Source organism: Bos taurus, unplaced genomic scaffold (assembly GCF_002263795.3).
Source record: "Bos taurus isolate L1 Dominette 01449 registration number 42190680 breed Hereford unplaced genomic scaffold, ARS-UCD2.0 Leftover_ScbfJmS_752, whole genome shotgun sequence".
Classification (NCBI taxonomy): Eukaryota; Metazoa; Chordata; class Mammalia; order Artiodactyla; family Bovidae; genus Bos; species Bos taurus.
Window position 1 is genome coordinate 1,938 of NW_020192051.1, and position 16,161 is coordinate 18,098.

General features: G+C 42.0%; 1 protein-coding gene across 3 annotated transcripts in view; it reads left to right on the forward strand.

Moving 5' to 3' along the window:
• Nucleotides 1–4,788: 4,788 nt before the first annotated feature.
• The window catches only part of LOC784541 (tumor necrosis factor receptor superfamily member 10A), a 102,201-nt gene continuing 90,828 nt past the window's right edge, over nucleotides 4,789–16,161 (forward strand). For all 3 annotated transcript variants that reach the window (XM_024989229.2, XM_059884498.1, XM_024989232.2), the window contains exon 1: nucleotides 4,789–5,066. In XM_024989229.2, coding sequence (XP_024844997.1) covers nucleotides 4,896–5,066 — 171 coding nt within the window. In that variant the 5' untranslated portion in view covers nucleotides 4,789–4,895. The remainder of the gene's footprint in view (nucleotides 5,067–16,161) is intronic.

Consider the following 16,161-nt stretch of genomic DNA (forward strand, 5'->3'; position numbering starts at 1 on the left):
TCCAGTATTCTTGCCTGGAGAATTCCATGGACAGAGGAGCCCGGTGGGCTACAGTCCATGGGGTCCCAAAGAGTCATACACAACTGAGTGACTTGACTCCAGAGTTTTTGTTGGACCAAATGAGAATAAGTAATCTTAGAATGTCATTTGTCTCTAATCTGAATGAAATAGTCAAACTTCATAGCAATATAATTAATATAGTTTTCACTGAAGAATCAGAAAGTGGTTTGTGCTTATATTTACTAGTGGATAAGCTCCAGGATGACATTCTGGCTGTCCAGAGTCTAAATAGTTACTGGTCCATAGTCGGTGTTCAATAAAGAACTGTTGAATATATAGACCTTCTTTCAAAAAAATAAGTAAAGGATTTTAATTTGCCTTTTTTAAAAATTTGTCTTATTTTATTCCTTCTCTGAATCTATTTTCTTTATGCAAATCTTAGTCTTTGACTTCTATCATTTCCTTTCTTTCTGGAAAAAAAAAAAAACAACCTTCCTAAATGCATATCTTGCAAGGCCCAAGTTTCCTCAATTTTTGTTTGTCTGAGAAAGTTGTTATTTCTCTTTTTACTTCTGAAGAATAATTTTCTTCCACAAAGAACCCTGGTTTGGTGGGATTTTCTTTCCTTTCACACTTTAAGTATTTTACCTCACTTTCTTCTTCTTTTTTTTTTTTTTTTACAATTCTTATTCTTCATCTTCTGCAGGTAAAATGCTTTTTCCTTCAGGATTCTTCTTTTTTAGAATTGTAATTCAGTTTATTCACAATCAATCTTGAAACCATACAATTAAAAAATTTTTTTTAATTGGAGTATAATTGCTTTACCATGTTGTTAGTTTCTGCTGTACAACATCTTGAATCAGCTATCTATATATATACACATATCCCTTCCCTCTTGAAGTTAGGCCTCTTTTAAGATTCTCTGTTTTTTTCCTTTGGTATTTTGTAGCTTGGGTATGAGATGCCTATGCATAAATTTTTTAAAATATTTTTCCTGCTTGTTGTTCTGTTAGTTTCCTACATATGTGGTTTGGTGTCTATCATTTATTTTTGAAAATTTGAAGTCATTATTTCCTCGAATACTTCTTTTTCTTCTCTTTTCCTTTTCTCTCTGGTATTCCCCTTGTGTTTATGTTACTTCTTTTTTCAATTGTCCCACAGTTCTTGAATATTCGGTTCTGCCCTTTTAATTCTTTTGTTTTCCCCTTTGTACTTAGGTTTCTAAGTTTCTGTTGACATTGATTCAAGCTCACTGATGCTTCCCCTTCCGCTGATTCTATTCATGAGGGCAGGAAAAGCATCCTTTATTTCTGTTACATTGTGGGGTTTTTTGTTACTAGAATTTCTTTTTAATTTTTTTCTTGAAGTGTCCATCGCCCTGCTTACATTTCCTGTCTGTTCTTGCATGTTGCCCACTTTTCTATTAGAATCATTAGCATATTATTCCTAGTTGTTTTAAATTCCCGATGTGATAAGTCCAACATCTCCACCATATCTGTGTCTCATTCTGGTGCTGGCTCTATCTCTTAAAACTCAATGAGTGTTTTTGGTTTTGGTCTTTTAGGATGCCATATAATTTTGTGCTTAAAGTTAGACATAATGTAACTGGTAAAGGACCTGAGCTAAGCAGGTGTTTAGGGTAAGGTTTTATTTTTGTCTGGCTAGGAGAAGGTGTTTACTGTAGCGGTTGCTGTCAGAGACGAAAATTCCCTTGTTGTGCTTGTTTATCTATTCTCTGTTGTCTTTGGGTTTCCCTTGAGACTTCTTTGTCAATAAAGTATAATACCTTCTCTGTCGACTTTCCTGGTGGTTCAGACAATAAAGAATCTGCCTGCAATGCAGGAGACCCAGGTTCAATCCCTGGGTTGGGAAGATCCCCTACAGAAGGAAATGGCAACCCACTCGAGTATGTTTGTTCGGAGAATCCCACGGACAGAGGGATTTTAACATTTTCTGCTATTGCTACTTCCCATTACATATCTCTTCATTCCGGGTAAAGTTTATATCTTTTTACTGGCTCTCACCTCTAATTCATAATAGAATCTCTTTTGGGGAGCTTTTAAATATATGTTTGGTCTGTAGAAAATTATTAAAATGAACAGAAGTTAGGATATCTCAGCATAGAAGTGATAACTATAAAACAAGAACCAAAAGGAAATTTTAGAACTGAAAATCCCATTATCTGAAATTAAAAATTCACTTGAATGTTATTAACGGAGTTTGAACACTGCAGAAGACATAATGAGCGAACTTGAAGAGAGGTTTGATAGATCTAAAGAGCATTCCATCTGAAGAGCAGAGGTTAAAAAAACTGAAAGAAAACAGGGAACAGAGTCTTGGTGACCTTCGGGACAACACCATGGAATATGTTTGGAATTGAAGACTGAAAAGAAATAACTAACAAATGAGAAAAAAAAATGGCTATAATTTTCTCAAATGTAGTACAAAACACCAATTTACAAATTTGAAAAGCTTAGAAAGTCCCAAAGAAAGATAAATATAAAGAAAACACCACCTGGGCACATCATAGTAACAAAGAGAAAATTTTGTGCATAAAAAAATTTTTTTTTGCATTCAAAAGACCAATGAATGACCTGACTTAAACAATGGAGCTAAGAATTAAAGTGGTGAAAGAAACCTGTTGACTCATTACTCATTTATACCCAATGAAAATATTTTTAAAAAAACAAAGGCAAAATGAAGAAATTGTGGCAAATCATATATTCTGAATAAAGCTACAACAATGAATGTAACTAGAATAAACATGTCAATTATAAGGCTGAGATTCTCCAACTGGAAAAAAGCAAGCTGAAATTATAAGCTGTCTACAACATGCTCAGTCAGTCACGTCCCACTCTTTGGGACCCATGGACTGAAAAGAAAAACCAATAATCTCAACCATTCCACTGAAAGTAGCATCAGAAACATTTGGGAATGCATTTACAAAAGATGTATACAATCTGTACATAGAAAGCTTACCAAATGTTGTCAAGATTAAGTAAGAAAGGTCTAATATAAAACCATCTCATTGATTGCAAGACTCAATATTGTTAAAATGTCAATTCTTGTCAATCATCACTTTCAATGCGATATCGATTAAAATCTCAGCAGGATTTTTTAATTAAATATTTTATATAAAACTTATATCGAAACACAATTTCAGAGGAAAAAGAGAACAATTGGAGGACTTAAACTACCTGATTTCAACACTCACTATAAAGCTATGGTAATCAAGGCAACAGGCTTCCCAGGCGGCTTGCTGGTGAAGAATCTGCCTGCCAGTGCAGGAGCAGCAGGAGACGCAGTTCCATCCCTGTGTCAGAAAATCTGCTAGAGGAGGAAATGGCAACCCAGTCCCGTATTCTCGCCTGGGAAATTCCACAGCCAGAGGAGTCTGGCGGACTCCAGTCCATGGGGTCGCTAAGAGTGGAACACGACTGAGCACACACGCACACAATCAAGGCAACGTGGTATTGGCACAGGAGAGAAAATGAATAGATCCATGGAACACAATATAGTGTCCAGAAATGGTACATATAGATGGTCAATTGGATTTCAACAAAGGCAGTAATATTATTCAATGGGAAAAGAAAGTGTTTTTAATAAATGATATTGGAACCGCTGGATAAACATATGGAGGAAAAAGGAATTTTAATTCCTACCACACCGGCCTCACAAAACTGATACAAAAGGGTGGAGCTGGAGGCTCCCGGTTCGTGTCTCCCCTGCCCGGTCCCCAGCCCACAGTCGCCCTAGCCTTGTAGGACCTAGTCTTGTGCCGCTCACCCAATACTGGACTCCCCACAACCGAAGTCCAGCAGAGCGCGCATGTTTAGGGACAGCCGGACGCGCCCGACCCACGTGGGGACCTCCTCCTCCCGGCCGGTTTGGTTTCCTATGCCAATTAGCCGCCAGCAGTTCTGTTTCCCAAAGGCTTTAAAGAATCTACAGGGAAGAAAAAGGCTGAATGGAGTGGATTCCTCTAGCTTGCCTGACTGCAAGAGCAGCAGTAGGGTCGAGAGGAGTTGGTATGAAAGTGTGAAAGTCAGACGTTGACCCTGGCATTACTGCAAGGCACAGGTAGTGATGGAGGAGATCCGAAGCCTATTTGTGACCTGAATTCAGACCCACCGATGGCAGTCTCTGTGACCTTCATCCTGTCGACCCACCTATTCACTGAGTATCTGCTCCAGTCAGGCACCTGGCTACTAAGATGCTAAGAGCAAACCTCTGATTCAACAATTCCCTGGCACAGAGCTGCCACGTGACTCTGGAGGCAGTGATACCCCTCCCCTGCACCCACACTGTCAATGAGCATGGGAGGAGCAGAAGCTGAGAGCCAGTAGAAGGCGGTAGTCAGAGGACTAGAGGTAGCTCAGGAGGGTCGTTGCCCCTGAGAAGGGATCCGGTTCAAGAAGAACCTTTAATGCCAACTCTTTATGTATTGGACTTCCCAAGTGGCTCCCTGGTAAAGAATCCGCCTGCCAACGCAAGAGATGCAGGAGAGGAGAGTTCCATCCCTGGATCGGGAAGATCCCTGGAGGAGGAAATGGCAACCTACTCCAGTATTCTTGTCTAGGAAAGCCCATGGACAGAGAAGGCTGGTGGGCTGCAGTCCTTGGGGTCAGCCAAGAGTCGAACACGACTGAGCGACTGAGCACGCACGCAGGCTGCGTTCAACTCGCGTTCGAGAGGGAGACAGGAGAGCGGCGCGAAGATTCTTATTTTTCCGGGACTGATTGAGCAATATCCTAAGACAAGGCGGGGCCACAGCAGCCTGCTTTCTCCAAAAGCCTGAGTACAGTGCGCGGGAGCGGAGGTATACAGAAGAGCTCCGAAGTCTAGACATCAGAGGCCGGCTTTCCAAGTTCCACGGACTACCGTGAAGATTCCTCATGACCGTGCCTACCATCAGCCTGCGGGGACCTCGACAGCGAACGCTGCCCGACCGCAAGGGGCAGCGCGGACGGAGGGCACCGGCCTCCTCCAGCGCCGGCGCAGGGCGCTCCGGTGGCCCCAAACTTCGGTTCGGGTACCTCGTCTTCGTCATGGGTGTCGTGTTGTGGGTGAGTACCACCGCGGGTACCACTCCGGAAGGCGCGCCGGGTGGCCGGTAAATGGCGGCGGGAAAAAACCCGGCGGCGTGCCTGCCCGGGTCAGCTGCGGCCGGGGCATGTCCGAGCGAGATCTACCGTGGGCTGAATGGGGGGAAGGAGCAGGTTCAGGGCCTGGCAGGACAGACCCGGGCCCAGAGGGAGAAGAGCCCGTGTTCTCAGTCCCGGTCCTAGGCTTGTCTGGCTGTCCCAGAAGTAAATTCCAGAGGAAAAGGAATGGAAAACTCCTTTGGAAGCCTCTCTGCTCCCCTTCCTTCCCCGCTCCTCCCTCCCGTCTCCCTTCTTCCTTTCCCTCTCTCCTCTCCTTTTATGTTGAGATTCTAGAATATGCTCATCGCATCTATTCTTCCCCTCGATTTTTACAGAAAAGTAGCTTTCCCACCCTCCCTTGCATTCAGCACCCCTTCTTGGCTGCTGTTGGTCATTTTGCAAATTCCTTCTACTTTCTTCTGCAGCAACCCACAGGGCTTACAGGGTAAATCCCCAGTAATCAGGCGGCTAGCCTCAGGGGCTCTGTCTAGTTTAGGAGGAAAGGGTCTGAAGATGTTATTTTGATTTCTGTTTTGAGTCTGAAACAGTTGTGGCATGCATTCTGAAAAAACTATTTAATGGCTGCCCTGAACTCCAGGCGGAAGGGTCTACTGTTAACCTAGCTGTGTTTTTACTTGTAAAAACAACTACCCACAGCCACACAAATCTTAGAAGAAACAGGTCTCAGAGTACAGGAAGACCTTGAGAACAAGTCTGACACTATGGCTTTGTCACAGCTGATGGGGTTTAGAGTAAAAGAGAAACCCTGTATGATGTTACTTCCACGTTACTTACACTTACACGTGCAATATAAAAATTATGACAAACTAGTGAGTAACACACAAAAAAGAAGCAGACTCAGGGATACAGAGAACAACCTGGTGGTTACCAGTGAGAAGAGGGAAGCAGTGAGGGGCAAGATAGGGATGAGGGGAAAAGAAGAGTTATTGTGAGATTATATGAAATCATGTGTGTGAATCGCTTGAAAATTGTAAAGCACTATAGAATTTAAAGAATCTTTTGTTTAAAAAAAAAGAAAGAAAGAAACGGTGCAGCTTTTAGGGCCCATTTGTCCCCAGGGAGGAAAGAGTAGTGTTGTTTTGGGTGACCTATCAAGGGAGAGTGAAAATCAAACTAGACCCTAAAACAGTTACATCAGCTCCAGGAAGTAACCTGGGCACACAGCAAGGTCCAACTAGACTCTGCAAACCCAGCTAACAGTATTACATCACTTGCGGGAAGTAAGTGGTAAGAAGCACGAAAGGAAATCCCCAGTCCGGACTCATGTCTAACTTCACCAGCTTGGTAGCAGAGTGGACAAATTGCTGAGCCGAACTGAAGACATTTCCACAACCCATCGTCCCTTCTCACTTGCTTTCTTTCTTTTAATTGGCCAAGGCTCAAAGGCTGCAGGAATCAAGGTTCCCAACCTAGGATCCAACCTTGACCCCTGCAGTGAAAGTGCAGCATCCTAACCACTGGACCCCCAGGAAAGTTTCCTGGATTCCCTCTCTTTTGTCCCATGCTGCTGCTCCACCGCAGCCCTCCTGTCTCCCTCCTGTCTCTCTCTCTCTCTCACACTCCCAACCCACCCTCCACACACACACGCCACAAGTCTGTGAGTGGCAAAGTCTCACATCTCCACCGCACCCGGTGCACCCCAGTGGTTGTCTCTCAAACACCCTGCAATGGAGATTACACACCAGGAAGCCTCCTCCTCGTCCATCCCAGCCCCAACCCCCACTCCCATTACTTTGACTTCCTTCTTGTCTGTGATCCTGGCACTGTGGGACTTTTCCCTCCATGTCCACACCTGTTCCCTGCCACTGGGAGTCTTGTCCCATCTGCCTTGCAGCCCTTGCAGGCTCTTTCACCTTGGTGACTTTACGGGAATCGCTGTCTGTGCCTCAGGTTCCTATGGCCAGAACTGCCCTGAGGAAAGGAAGGACCTCGCCTTGTCCCCGGTGCCCCACAGCCCCTGTGCAGGGCTACTCAGCAGGCTGCAGACAGGACTCCCCCTGAATGCATGGGTGGTGTGGGTTCTAAGATGCCTGCACTAATGTTACTGTTTTGTCCTGCTCTGAGGGGCATGGGGGTATTGATCTGGGTTGTGGGAAATGTGACCAGCAAGCTGGGGACAGAATAGAGATAACTGAATGTCAATGCTGAAGGATTGCCCAGGTCCATAGAAGACTATTTCAAGTTTTCATCTGATGTTACCAAAGATGTTTTAAACGTACATTTGTAGTGTTAAAAGTATCAATTCATCAGGAAGACATCTTAACCATAAATATATTGTGCCTAATAAAAGAGCTTTAAAAATACATAAAGCAAAAATTGATGAAATCAAAGGACTATCATATCACCCTTTAATGAAAATGTAAAAGGGTAGTAACATTATCGGGCTTCCCCAGTGGTTCAGCGGTAAAGAATCTGTCTGCCAATGCAAGAGACACAGGTTAGATCCCTAGGCTGGGGAAGATCCCCTGGAGGAGGAAATGGCAACCCACTCCAGCATGCTTGCTGGAATATTCGATAGAGGAGCCTGGCAGGCTATAGTCCATGGGGTTGCAGAGTCTCTCACAACTTAGCCACTAAACAACAACAGAAGTAACGCTGTCAACCATAATGGGAATTCCCCTGACTGTTCAGTGGTTAGGACTCTGCTGTCTTATGGAGGGCACAACAGGTTCACTGGTTGAGGAACTAACATCCTCGAAGCTGCACAGAGAGACCAAATTAGAAAAAAAAAGAAAAATCAACCATCTTGATTTAATTGACATTCAGAGAGCATGCTTGCAACATCTAATGAAGACTCATTCTTTTTTGGTGAATGTGGTACTTCCACTAAGATAGACCACATTCTAGACAATTTAAAAAGTCTAAATAAGTTTAAAAGCAATGAAATAATATAAACTCTGTTCTCTGACTTTAATGAAATTACAGTGCCAGTCAAGAATGATCTCTAGAAAAAGACTCCAAAATTTTGGAGTTGAATATTAAGCAACATCCTTCAAATCATTATGGTTCTTAGATGAAATCAAAAGAAATTTTTTTTTTGAATTTCAAAACAAATAGTAATGAATATATACTAAATGGAAACTTGTGAAAAGCTGCTAACACAGTGCTTAAACTGCAGTTTTCAATTAAAGTGTACTACGGCTGCTGCTGCTAAGTCACTTCAGTCATGTCCGACTCTGTGCGACTCCATAGAAGGCAGCCCACCAGGCTCCCCCATCCCTGGGATTCTCCAGGCAAGAACATTGGAGTGGGTTGCCACTTCCTTCTCCAATGCATGAAAGTGAAAAGTGAAAAGTGAAAGTGAAGTCGCTCAGTCACTCTTAGTGACCCCGTGGACTGCAGCCTACCAGGCTCCTCTGTCCATAGGATTCTCCAGGCAAGAGTACTGGAATGGGGTGCCATCACCTTCTCCTAATTAAAGTGTGAGCGCATGCTAAGTCACTTCAGTCGTGTCCTACCCTTTGTAACCCTATGGACTGTAGCTCACCATGCTCCTCTATCCAAGGGGTTCTCCAGGCAAGAATGGAGTGGGTTGTGCCCTCCCCCAGGGAATCTTCCCTACCCAGGGACTGAACCCACATCTCTTTAAGTCTCTTGCATTGGCAGGTGGGTTCTTTACCACTGGTGCCACCTGGGAAGCTCTTCCAATTAAAGATGTTCTATTAAAAGAATAGGGGGTTGGGAGAAATGGGGAGTAAAATTTTTTTAATTAAAGAAAAAAAAGTGACCTGAAGATTCACATTTTTAAATCACCATAAAATAAGTGCAAATTGAACTCAAAAGAATAGGGAGAAAATAATAATATCAGTAGAAATCAATGAAATAGAATACAAATAATGAAAGGAATTGACAAACCAAGTGTTGATTCTCTGAAATGATTAATGAAATTAACAAACCAAATTTTAAAAGAAAAAAGGCCAAAAAACAAAAAATACCAATATCAACAATTAATGATAAGATATTATAACAAACTCTGCAGCCATAGAAAGGACAATAAGGGGAACTTAGGAATAATTTAATGCAGATAAATTTGACAACTTGGATAAAATGGACAAATTCCTTGAAAATATTACTTAGTAAAACAGATACAAGATGAAAAGAAAATCTGATTAATCCTATATCTTTTATGGATTAGAATTCATCACTTAAAATCTTACAGCAATGAAAACTGCAGGCCCATGTAGTTTCATTGAGGAATTCTATAAATATTCATAGAAAAAATAATATCAGTCTTATACAAATTCTTTCAGAAAATATGAACAGGCAACAGTTCTTCACTGTTTTATAAAGCCAGCACAACCCTGGTATCCAAAACTTACGATGACATTACCAAAAAAAAAAAAATACTGATCAACATCTGTTATAAATATACATGCAAAAATCCTTCATTAAGGGACTTCCCTGGTGGTCCAGTGGTTAAGACTCTCCCTTTACAATACAGGGCTTCCCTGGTGACTCAGATGGTAAAGAATATGCCTGCAGTGGGGGAGACCCAGATTTGATCCCTGGGTTGGGAAGATCCCTTGGAGAAGGGAATGGGTACCCACTCCATTATTCTTGCCTGGAAATTTCCATGGACAGAGGAGCCTGGCTGGCTACAGTCCATGGGGTCGCAAAGCTGGACACAACTGAGCGACTAACACTTTCACTTGCATAGTTTGAAATCAGGAAGCAAGATGCCACCAGCCTTCCTTATCTTTTTTAAAAAATTACTTTGGCTCTTCGGAATATTTTGTGGTTCTGTAAAAATTTTAATTATTTGTCCTATTTCTGTGAAAAGTGCCATTGAAATTTTGATAAAAATTGCATCGAATCTATAGATTTCTATGGGTATATGGACATTCAAAAATATTGATTATTCAAATCCATAAGCATGGACTGTTTTTCCATTTATTTGTGCAGTTTTCAATGTACAGGTCTTTGACCTCCTTGGCTAAATTTATTCAACTTATTCATAGGAATTTTATTCTTTTGATGCCATTGTAAATTAGATTGTTTTCTTATTTCTCTTTCTGCTGGTTTATTATTCATGTAAAGAAATGCACATGTTTTCATATTGATTTTTATATCCTGTAACTATACTGGCTTCATTTATTAGTCTTAAGAGGTTTTTTTAAATGGAGTGTTTAGCATTTTCTATACATAATATCATGTTGCCTGCAAAATGTGACACTTTTACTTCCTCCTTTCCAAGTTGGATGCTTTTTATTTCTTTTCCTTACCTAATCACTCTGGCTGGGACTTCCAATACTATGTTAAATAAAGATGACAAAAGTGAGTGTCTGTATCTTGTTCCTGATCTTAGAGGAGATAATTTCAGCTTTTCACTATGGAATGTGGTGTTTGCTGTGGCCTTGTCACACAGGGTTTTATATGTTGAGGTGTATTTCCTCTATGTCTGCTATGTTGAGAGTTTTATCATAAATCAATATTGAATTTGTCAAATGCTTTTTTGTACCCATGAGACTTTTGTTCCTCATTTTATTAATGTGGTATATCACATTGACTAATTTGTGTTTTTTTTTTTTAATTTGTAAATTTCGAATCATAGTTTGCATCCTTAGAATAAATCCCACTGATTATGTTGTATGGTCCTTTTAATGTAGTGTTGAATTCAGCTTTCTAAAATTTTGTTGATGACTTTTGCATCTGTGTTCATCAAGAACATTGGCCTGTAAATTTCTTTGTGTGTGTATGTGGCTGACTTCCAGTCAACCTGAATCTAGGCACTGAAATCTTCCCCTTTGGGATAGTGTTACTGAAAGTGTGTGTGTGGGTCTGGCTGCTCTCTGCCCAAAAGCCAATAAGTAGGCCAGGTTGGTGGTAAGGAAAGTTTGCTTTATTTCAGATGCTGACAACTGTGGGTCGAGAGTGGTGAACATCTATCCGAAGGCCGACTCCCCGCCCCCACCGGCAACCTGTGGGCAAGAGCTTTTATAGACAGAAGTGAGGAGGGAACCACATATAGAAACAGCAGAGTCAGCTCTGATAGTCATCTTCAAATTGGTCATCGGTGGTCTGACCAGCATCATCTTGATTGTTTTAGGTACAGTTTCAGGGTCCATTTGTTTCCATTTCTCTGAGGCCAGTTCTTGGAATTGTGGCACTTCATATCCTGGGTACAGTCTGGTCATCATGTAGTTAACTTCTCCACTTGGGGTTTCAGTATCTATAAGACAGCTCACCATGAAGATGCTCAACATCACTCATTATCAGAGAAAAGCAAATCAAAACCACAATGAGGTACCATCTCACACCAGTCAGAATGGCTGCTATCAAAAAGTCCACAAACAATAAATGCTGGAGAGGGTGTGGAGAAAAGGGAACCCTCTTACACTGTTGGTGGGAATGCAAACTAGTACAGCCACTATGGAGAACAGGGTGGAGATTCCTTTAAAAACTGGAAATCGAACTGCCATACAACCCAGCAATCCCACCGCTGGGCATACACACCAAGGAAACCAGAATTGAAAGAGACATGTGTACTTGAATGTTCATCGCAGCACTGTTTACAATAGCTAGGTCACGGAAGCAACCTAGATGTCCATCAGCAGATGAATGGATAAGAAAGCTGTGGTACATATACACAATGGAATATTACTCAGCTATTAAAAAGAGTGCATTTGAATCAGTTCTAATGAGGTGGATGAAACTGGAGCCTATTATACAGAGTGAAGTAAGTCAGAAAGAAAAACACCAATACAGTATACTAAGACAAATATATATGGAATTTAGAAAGATGGTAATGATAACCCTGTATGTGAGACAGCAAAAGAGATACAGATATAAAGAACAGACTTTTGGACTCTGTGGGAGAAGATGAGGGTGGGATGATTTGAGACAATAGCATTGAAATATGTATATTATCATAGTTAACTAGATCGCCAGTCTAGGTTTGATGCATGAGACAGGGTGCTCAGGGCTGGTGCATGGGGATGACCCTGAGAGATGGGATGGGGAAGGAGGTGGGAGGGGGTTCAGGATGAGGAACATATGTACACCCATGGCTGATTCATGTCAATGTATGGCAAAACCCACTACAATATTGTAATTAGCCTCCAATTAAATTAATTAAAAAAAAAAAGACAGCTCACAGGATATGGCTCAGAATATTATCTATAGCCCTTGAGAAAGAACTAAAGATCGTTGACTAAGTTTAATGACTACATTATTATAATTTGGTCTCCTTTGACTATTTTCCTTTGTTTCTGCATTTCTCACTTCTTTGATGAAACTTATTCTTGGACTGAAGTTTTCCATAGACAAGAGGCAGGCAGAGGACATAGTGGGGGGAGGGGCAAGGACCATAGTGTCCTGCTCCGTTGCAATAGGACGGGTCTTGGCACATGCTCAACTACTGGGAACTCTTAAAAAATATAGTAGGCTGCTTCAACAATCCCAAGAGTTTGAGAGATGACTAAGAGCAGGGGTAGGGCTGAATGAAAAATTCATTTCCTACACAAGGCCACTCCTTCAAGACTGGGAGAGAGGTGGTTGTTTCATCTACTGTCTAGAAACAAACACAGAGAATCAAGCAAAATGAAGAAACAGAGAAACCTGTTCCAAGTGACTAAATAGATAAAGCCTTAGAAAGAAGCCTTAATGAAATGGAGATAAATAATTTAGTTGATAAAGGGTTCAAAGTAATGGTCATAAAGAAGCTTGCTGAACTGGGGAGAAGAATGGATGACTACAGTGAGAACTTCAACAAAGAGATGGAAAATATAAGAAACTGTCAAATAGAAGCCACAGAGCTGAAACATACAATAACTGAACTGACAAACAATAGAAGGGTTCAGCAGCAGACTAGGTAAAGTAAAGAAAGGATCAGTCATCTCAAAGACAAAGCAGTGGAAACTTCCCTGGTGGTCCAGTGGTTAAGACTCCAGCTTACAGTGCAGAGGAAAGTGAAAGTGAAAGTCGCTCAGTTGTGTCGGACTATTTTCGACCCCATGGACTGTGTGGATCACAATAAACTGTGGAAAACTCTGAAAGAGATGGGAATACCAGACCACCTGACCTGCCTCTTGAGAAACCTGTATGCAGGTCAGGAAGCAACAGTTAGAACTGGACATGGAACAACAGACTGGTTCCAAACAGGAAAAGGAGTACATCAAGGCTGTGTATTGTCACCCTGCTTATTTAACTTCTGTGCAGAGTACATCATGAGAAACGTTGGACTGGAAGAAGCACAAGCTGGAATCAAGATTGCCGGGAGAAACATCAATAACCTCAGATATGCAGATGACACCACCCTTATGGCAGAAAGTGAAGACGAGCTAAGAAGTCTCTTGATAAAAGTGAAAGAGGAGAGTGAAAAAGTTGGCTTAAAGCTCAACATTCAAAAAAAAAAAAAAAGCTCAACATTCAGAAAAATAATATCATGGCATCTGGTCCCATCACTTCTTGGGAAATAGATGGGGAAGCAGTGTCAGACTTTATTTTGGGGGCTCCAAAATCACTGCAGATGGTGATTGCAGCCATGAAATTAAAAGATGCTTACTCCTTGGAAGGAAAGTTATGACCAATCTAGATAGCATATTCAAAAGCAGAGACATTACTTTGCCAACAAAGGTCCGTCTAGTCAAGGCTATGGTTTTTCCAGTGGTCATGTATGGATGTGAGAGTTGGACTGTGAAGAAAGCTGAGCGCCGAAGAATTGATGCTTTTGAACTGTGGTGTTGGAGAAGACTCTTGAAAGTCCCTTGGGCTGCAAGGAGATCCAACCAGTCCATTCTAAAGGAGATCAGTCCTGGGTGTTCTTTGGAAGGACTGATGCTAAAGCTGAATCTCCAAAGTTTGGCCACCTCATGTGAAGAGTTGACTCAATGGAAAAGACTCTGATGCTGGGAGGGATGGGGGGCAGGAGGAGAAGGGGACGACAGAGGATGAGATGTCTGAATGGCATCACTGACAGGATGGACGTGAGTTTGAGTGAACTCCGGGAGTTGGTGATGGATAGGGAGGCCTGGCGTGCTGCAATTCATGGGTTCGCAAAGAGTTGGACAGGACTGAGTGACTGAACTGAACTGGACTACACAGTCCATGAAATTCTCCAGGCCAGAATGCTGGAATGGGTAGCCGTTCCCTTCTCCAGGGGATCCTCTTAACCCAAGGATCAAACCCAGGTCTCCCACATTGCAGGTGGATCCTTTACCAGCTGAGCCATCAGGAAAGCCCAAGATTACTGGAGTGGGTAGCCTATCCCTTCTCTAGCAGATCTTCCCGACCCAGGAATTGAACTGCGGTCCCCTGCACTGCAAGTGGATTCTTTACCAGCTGAGCTACCAGAAAGCAATGCAGAGGATGTAGGTTCGATCCCCGGTCAGGGAACTAAGGTCCCATATGCCACGGTGCAACTAAGCCCATGCTGCAACTGCTGACCTCACACACCACAACTTGAGAGTCCATGCACTGCAACAAAAGATCCCATGTGACAAAACTAAGACCTGATGCAACCAAATAAATAGGCAAATATATATTTTAAAAAATGTTTTAAAAAAGACAAGGCAGTGGAACTCACCCAATCAGAACATCAGAGAGGAAAAAGAATGAAATACAGTGAAGATAGCTTCAGGACCTTATGGGACAACATTAAAGGACATTATAGGGCAATACTGCATTATAGGGCTCCAAAAGAGAACTAGAAAGGGGCAGAAAACTTATGTGATTAAATAATGGCTGAAAACTTACCTAATGTGGGGAAGGAATCAGACACCTAGATATAGGAAGCTCAGAAAGTTCCAAATAAGGACCTTAAAGAGATCCTTACTGCTGCTGCTGCTGCTGCTGCTGCCTTAAAGAGATCCTTACTAAGACACATTATAATTAAAATGTCAAAAGTTAAAGATAATGGAGAGAATATTAAAAACAGCAAGAGAAAAACAACTTGTTACCTACAAGGGAACCCCCATAAGGCTATCAACAGACTTTTCAGCACAAAAATTGCAAGTCAGAAGGGAGTGGCACAATATATTCAAAATGCTAAAAGGAAAAAAACGTCTAACTAGTAATACTCTTCATAGCAAAGTGATTATTCATAAACAAAACAGTTTTCCAGACAGGTGGCGCTAGTGCTAAAGAACTCGCCTGCCAATTCAGGAGACTCAGGAGATGCAGGTTCCATCCCTGGGTGGGGAAGATCCTCTGGAGGAGGACATGGCAACTCACTCCAGTATTCTTGCCTGGAAAATTCCATGGGCAGAGGAGCCTGGTGGGCTCCAAAAAGTCGGACATGACTGAGCACATTATGGTTATGGTGAGACAAACAAAAGCTAAAGGAGTTAATCACTAAACTGGCCTTAAAACAGATGTTAAAAAAATTTTTTTTAAGCTGAAAATAAAAGCCATCAAATAATAACAAGAACAGATAAGAAAGAATAAATCTCACTGGAAGGTAAATATTTAGTAACAGTACTGGTTTGATTACCTATAAAGCTAATATGAAGCTTAAAGACAAAAGCAGTAAAAATAACTATGATTACAATAATTAACAAAGGGATATTCAAGATGAAAAGATGTGAAAAGTGACATCAAAAATGTACAATGTTGGGGGTAGGAGACTAAAAATGATGAGCTTTAGAATGGGATCACACTTGTTATCAACTTAAAATAGACTGTTATAGATATAAGTTGCCATATGTAGGGCTTCCTGGGTAGCTCAGCTGGTAAAGACTCCCCTGCAATGCAGGAGAGTCTGATTCAATTCCTGGGTTGGGAGGCTCCCCTGGAGAATGGATAGGCTACCTACTTCAGTATTCTTGCTGCTGTTGCTGCTGCTGCTGCTAAGTCACTTCAGTCGTGTCCGACTCACTGCGACCCCAGAGACGGCAGCCCACCAGGCTCCCCCGTCCCTGGGATTCTCCAGGCAAGAACACTGGAGTGGGTTGCCATTTCCTTCTCCAATGCATGAAAATGAAAAGTGAAAGTGAAGTCGCTCAGTTGTGTCCGACTCTTAGCGACCCCCTGGACTGCAGCCCACCAGGCTCCTCCGTCC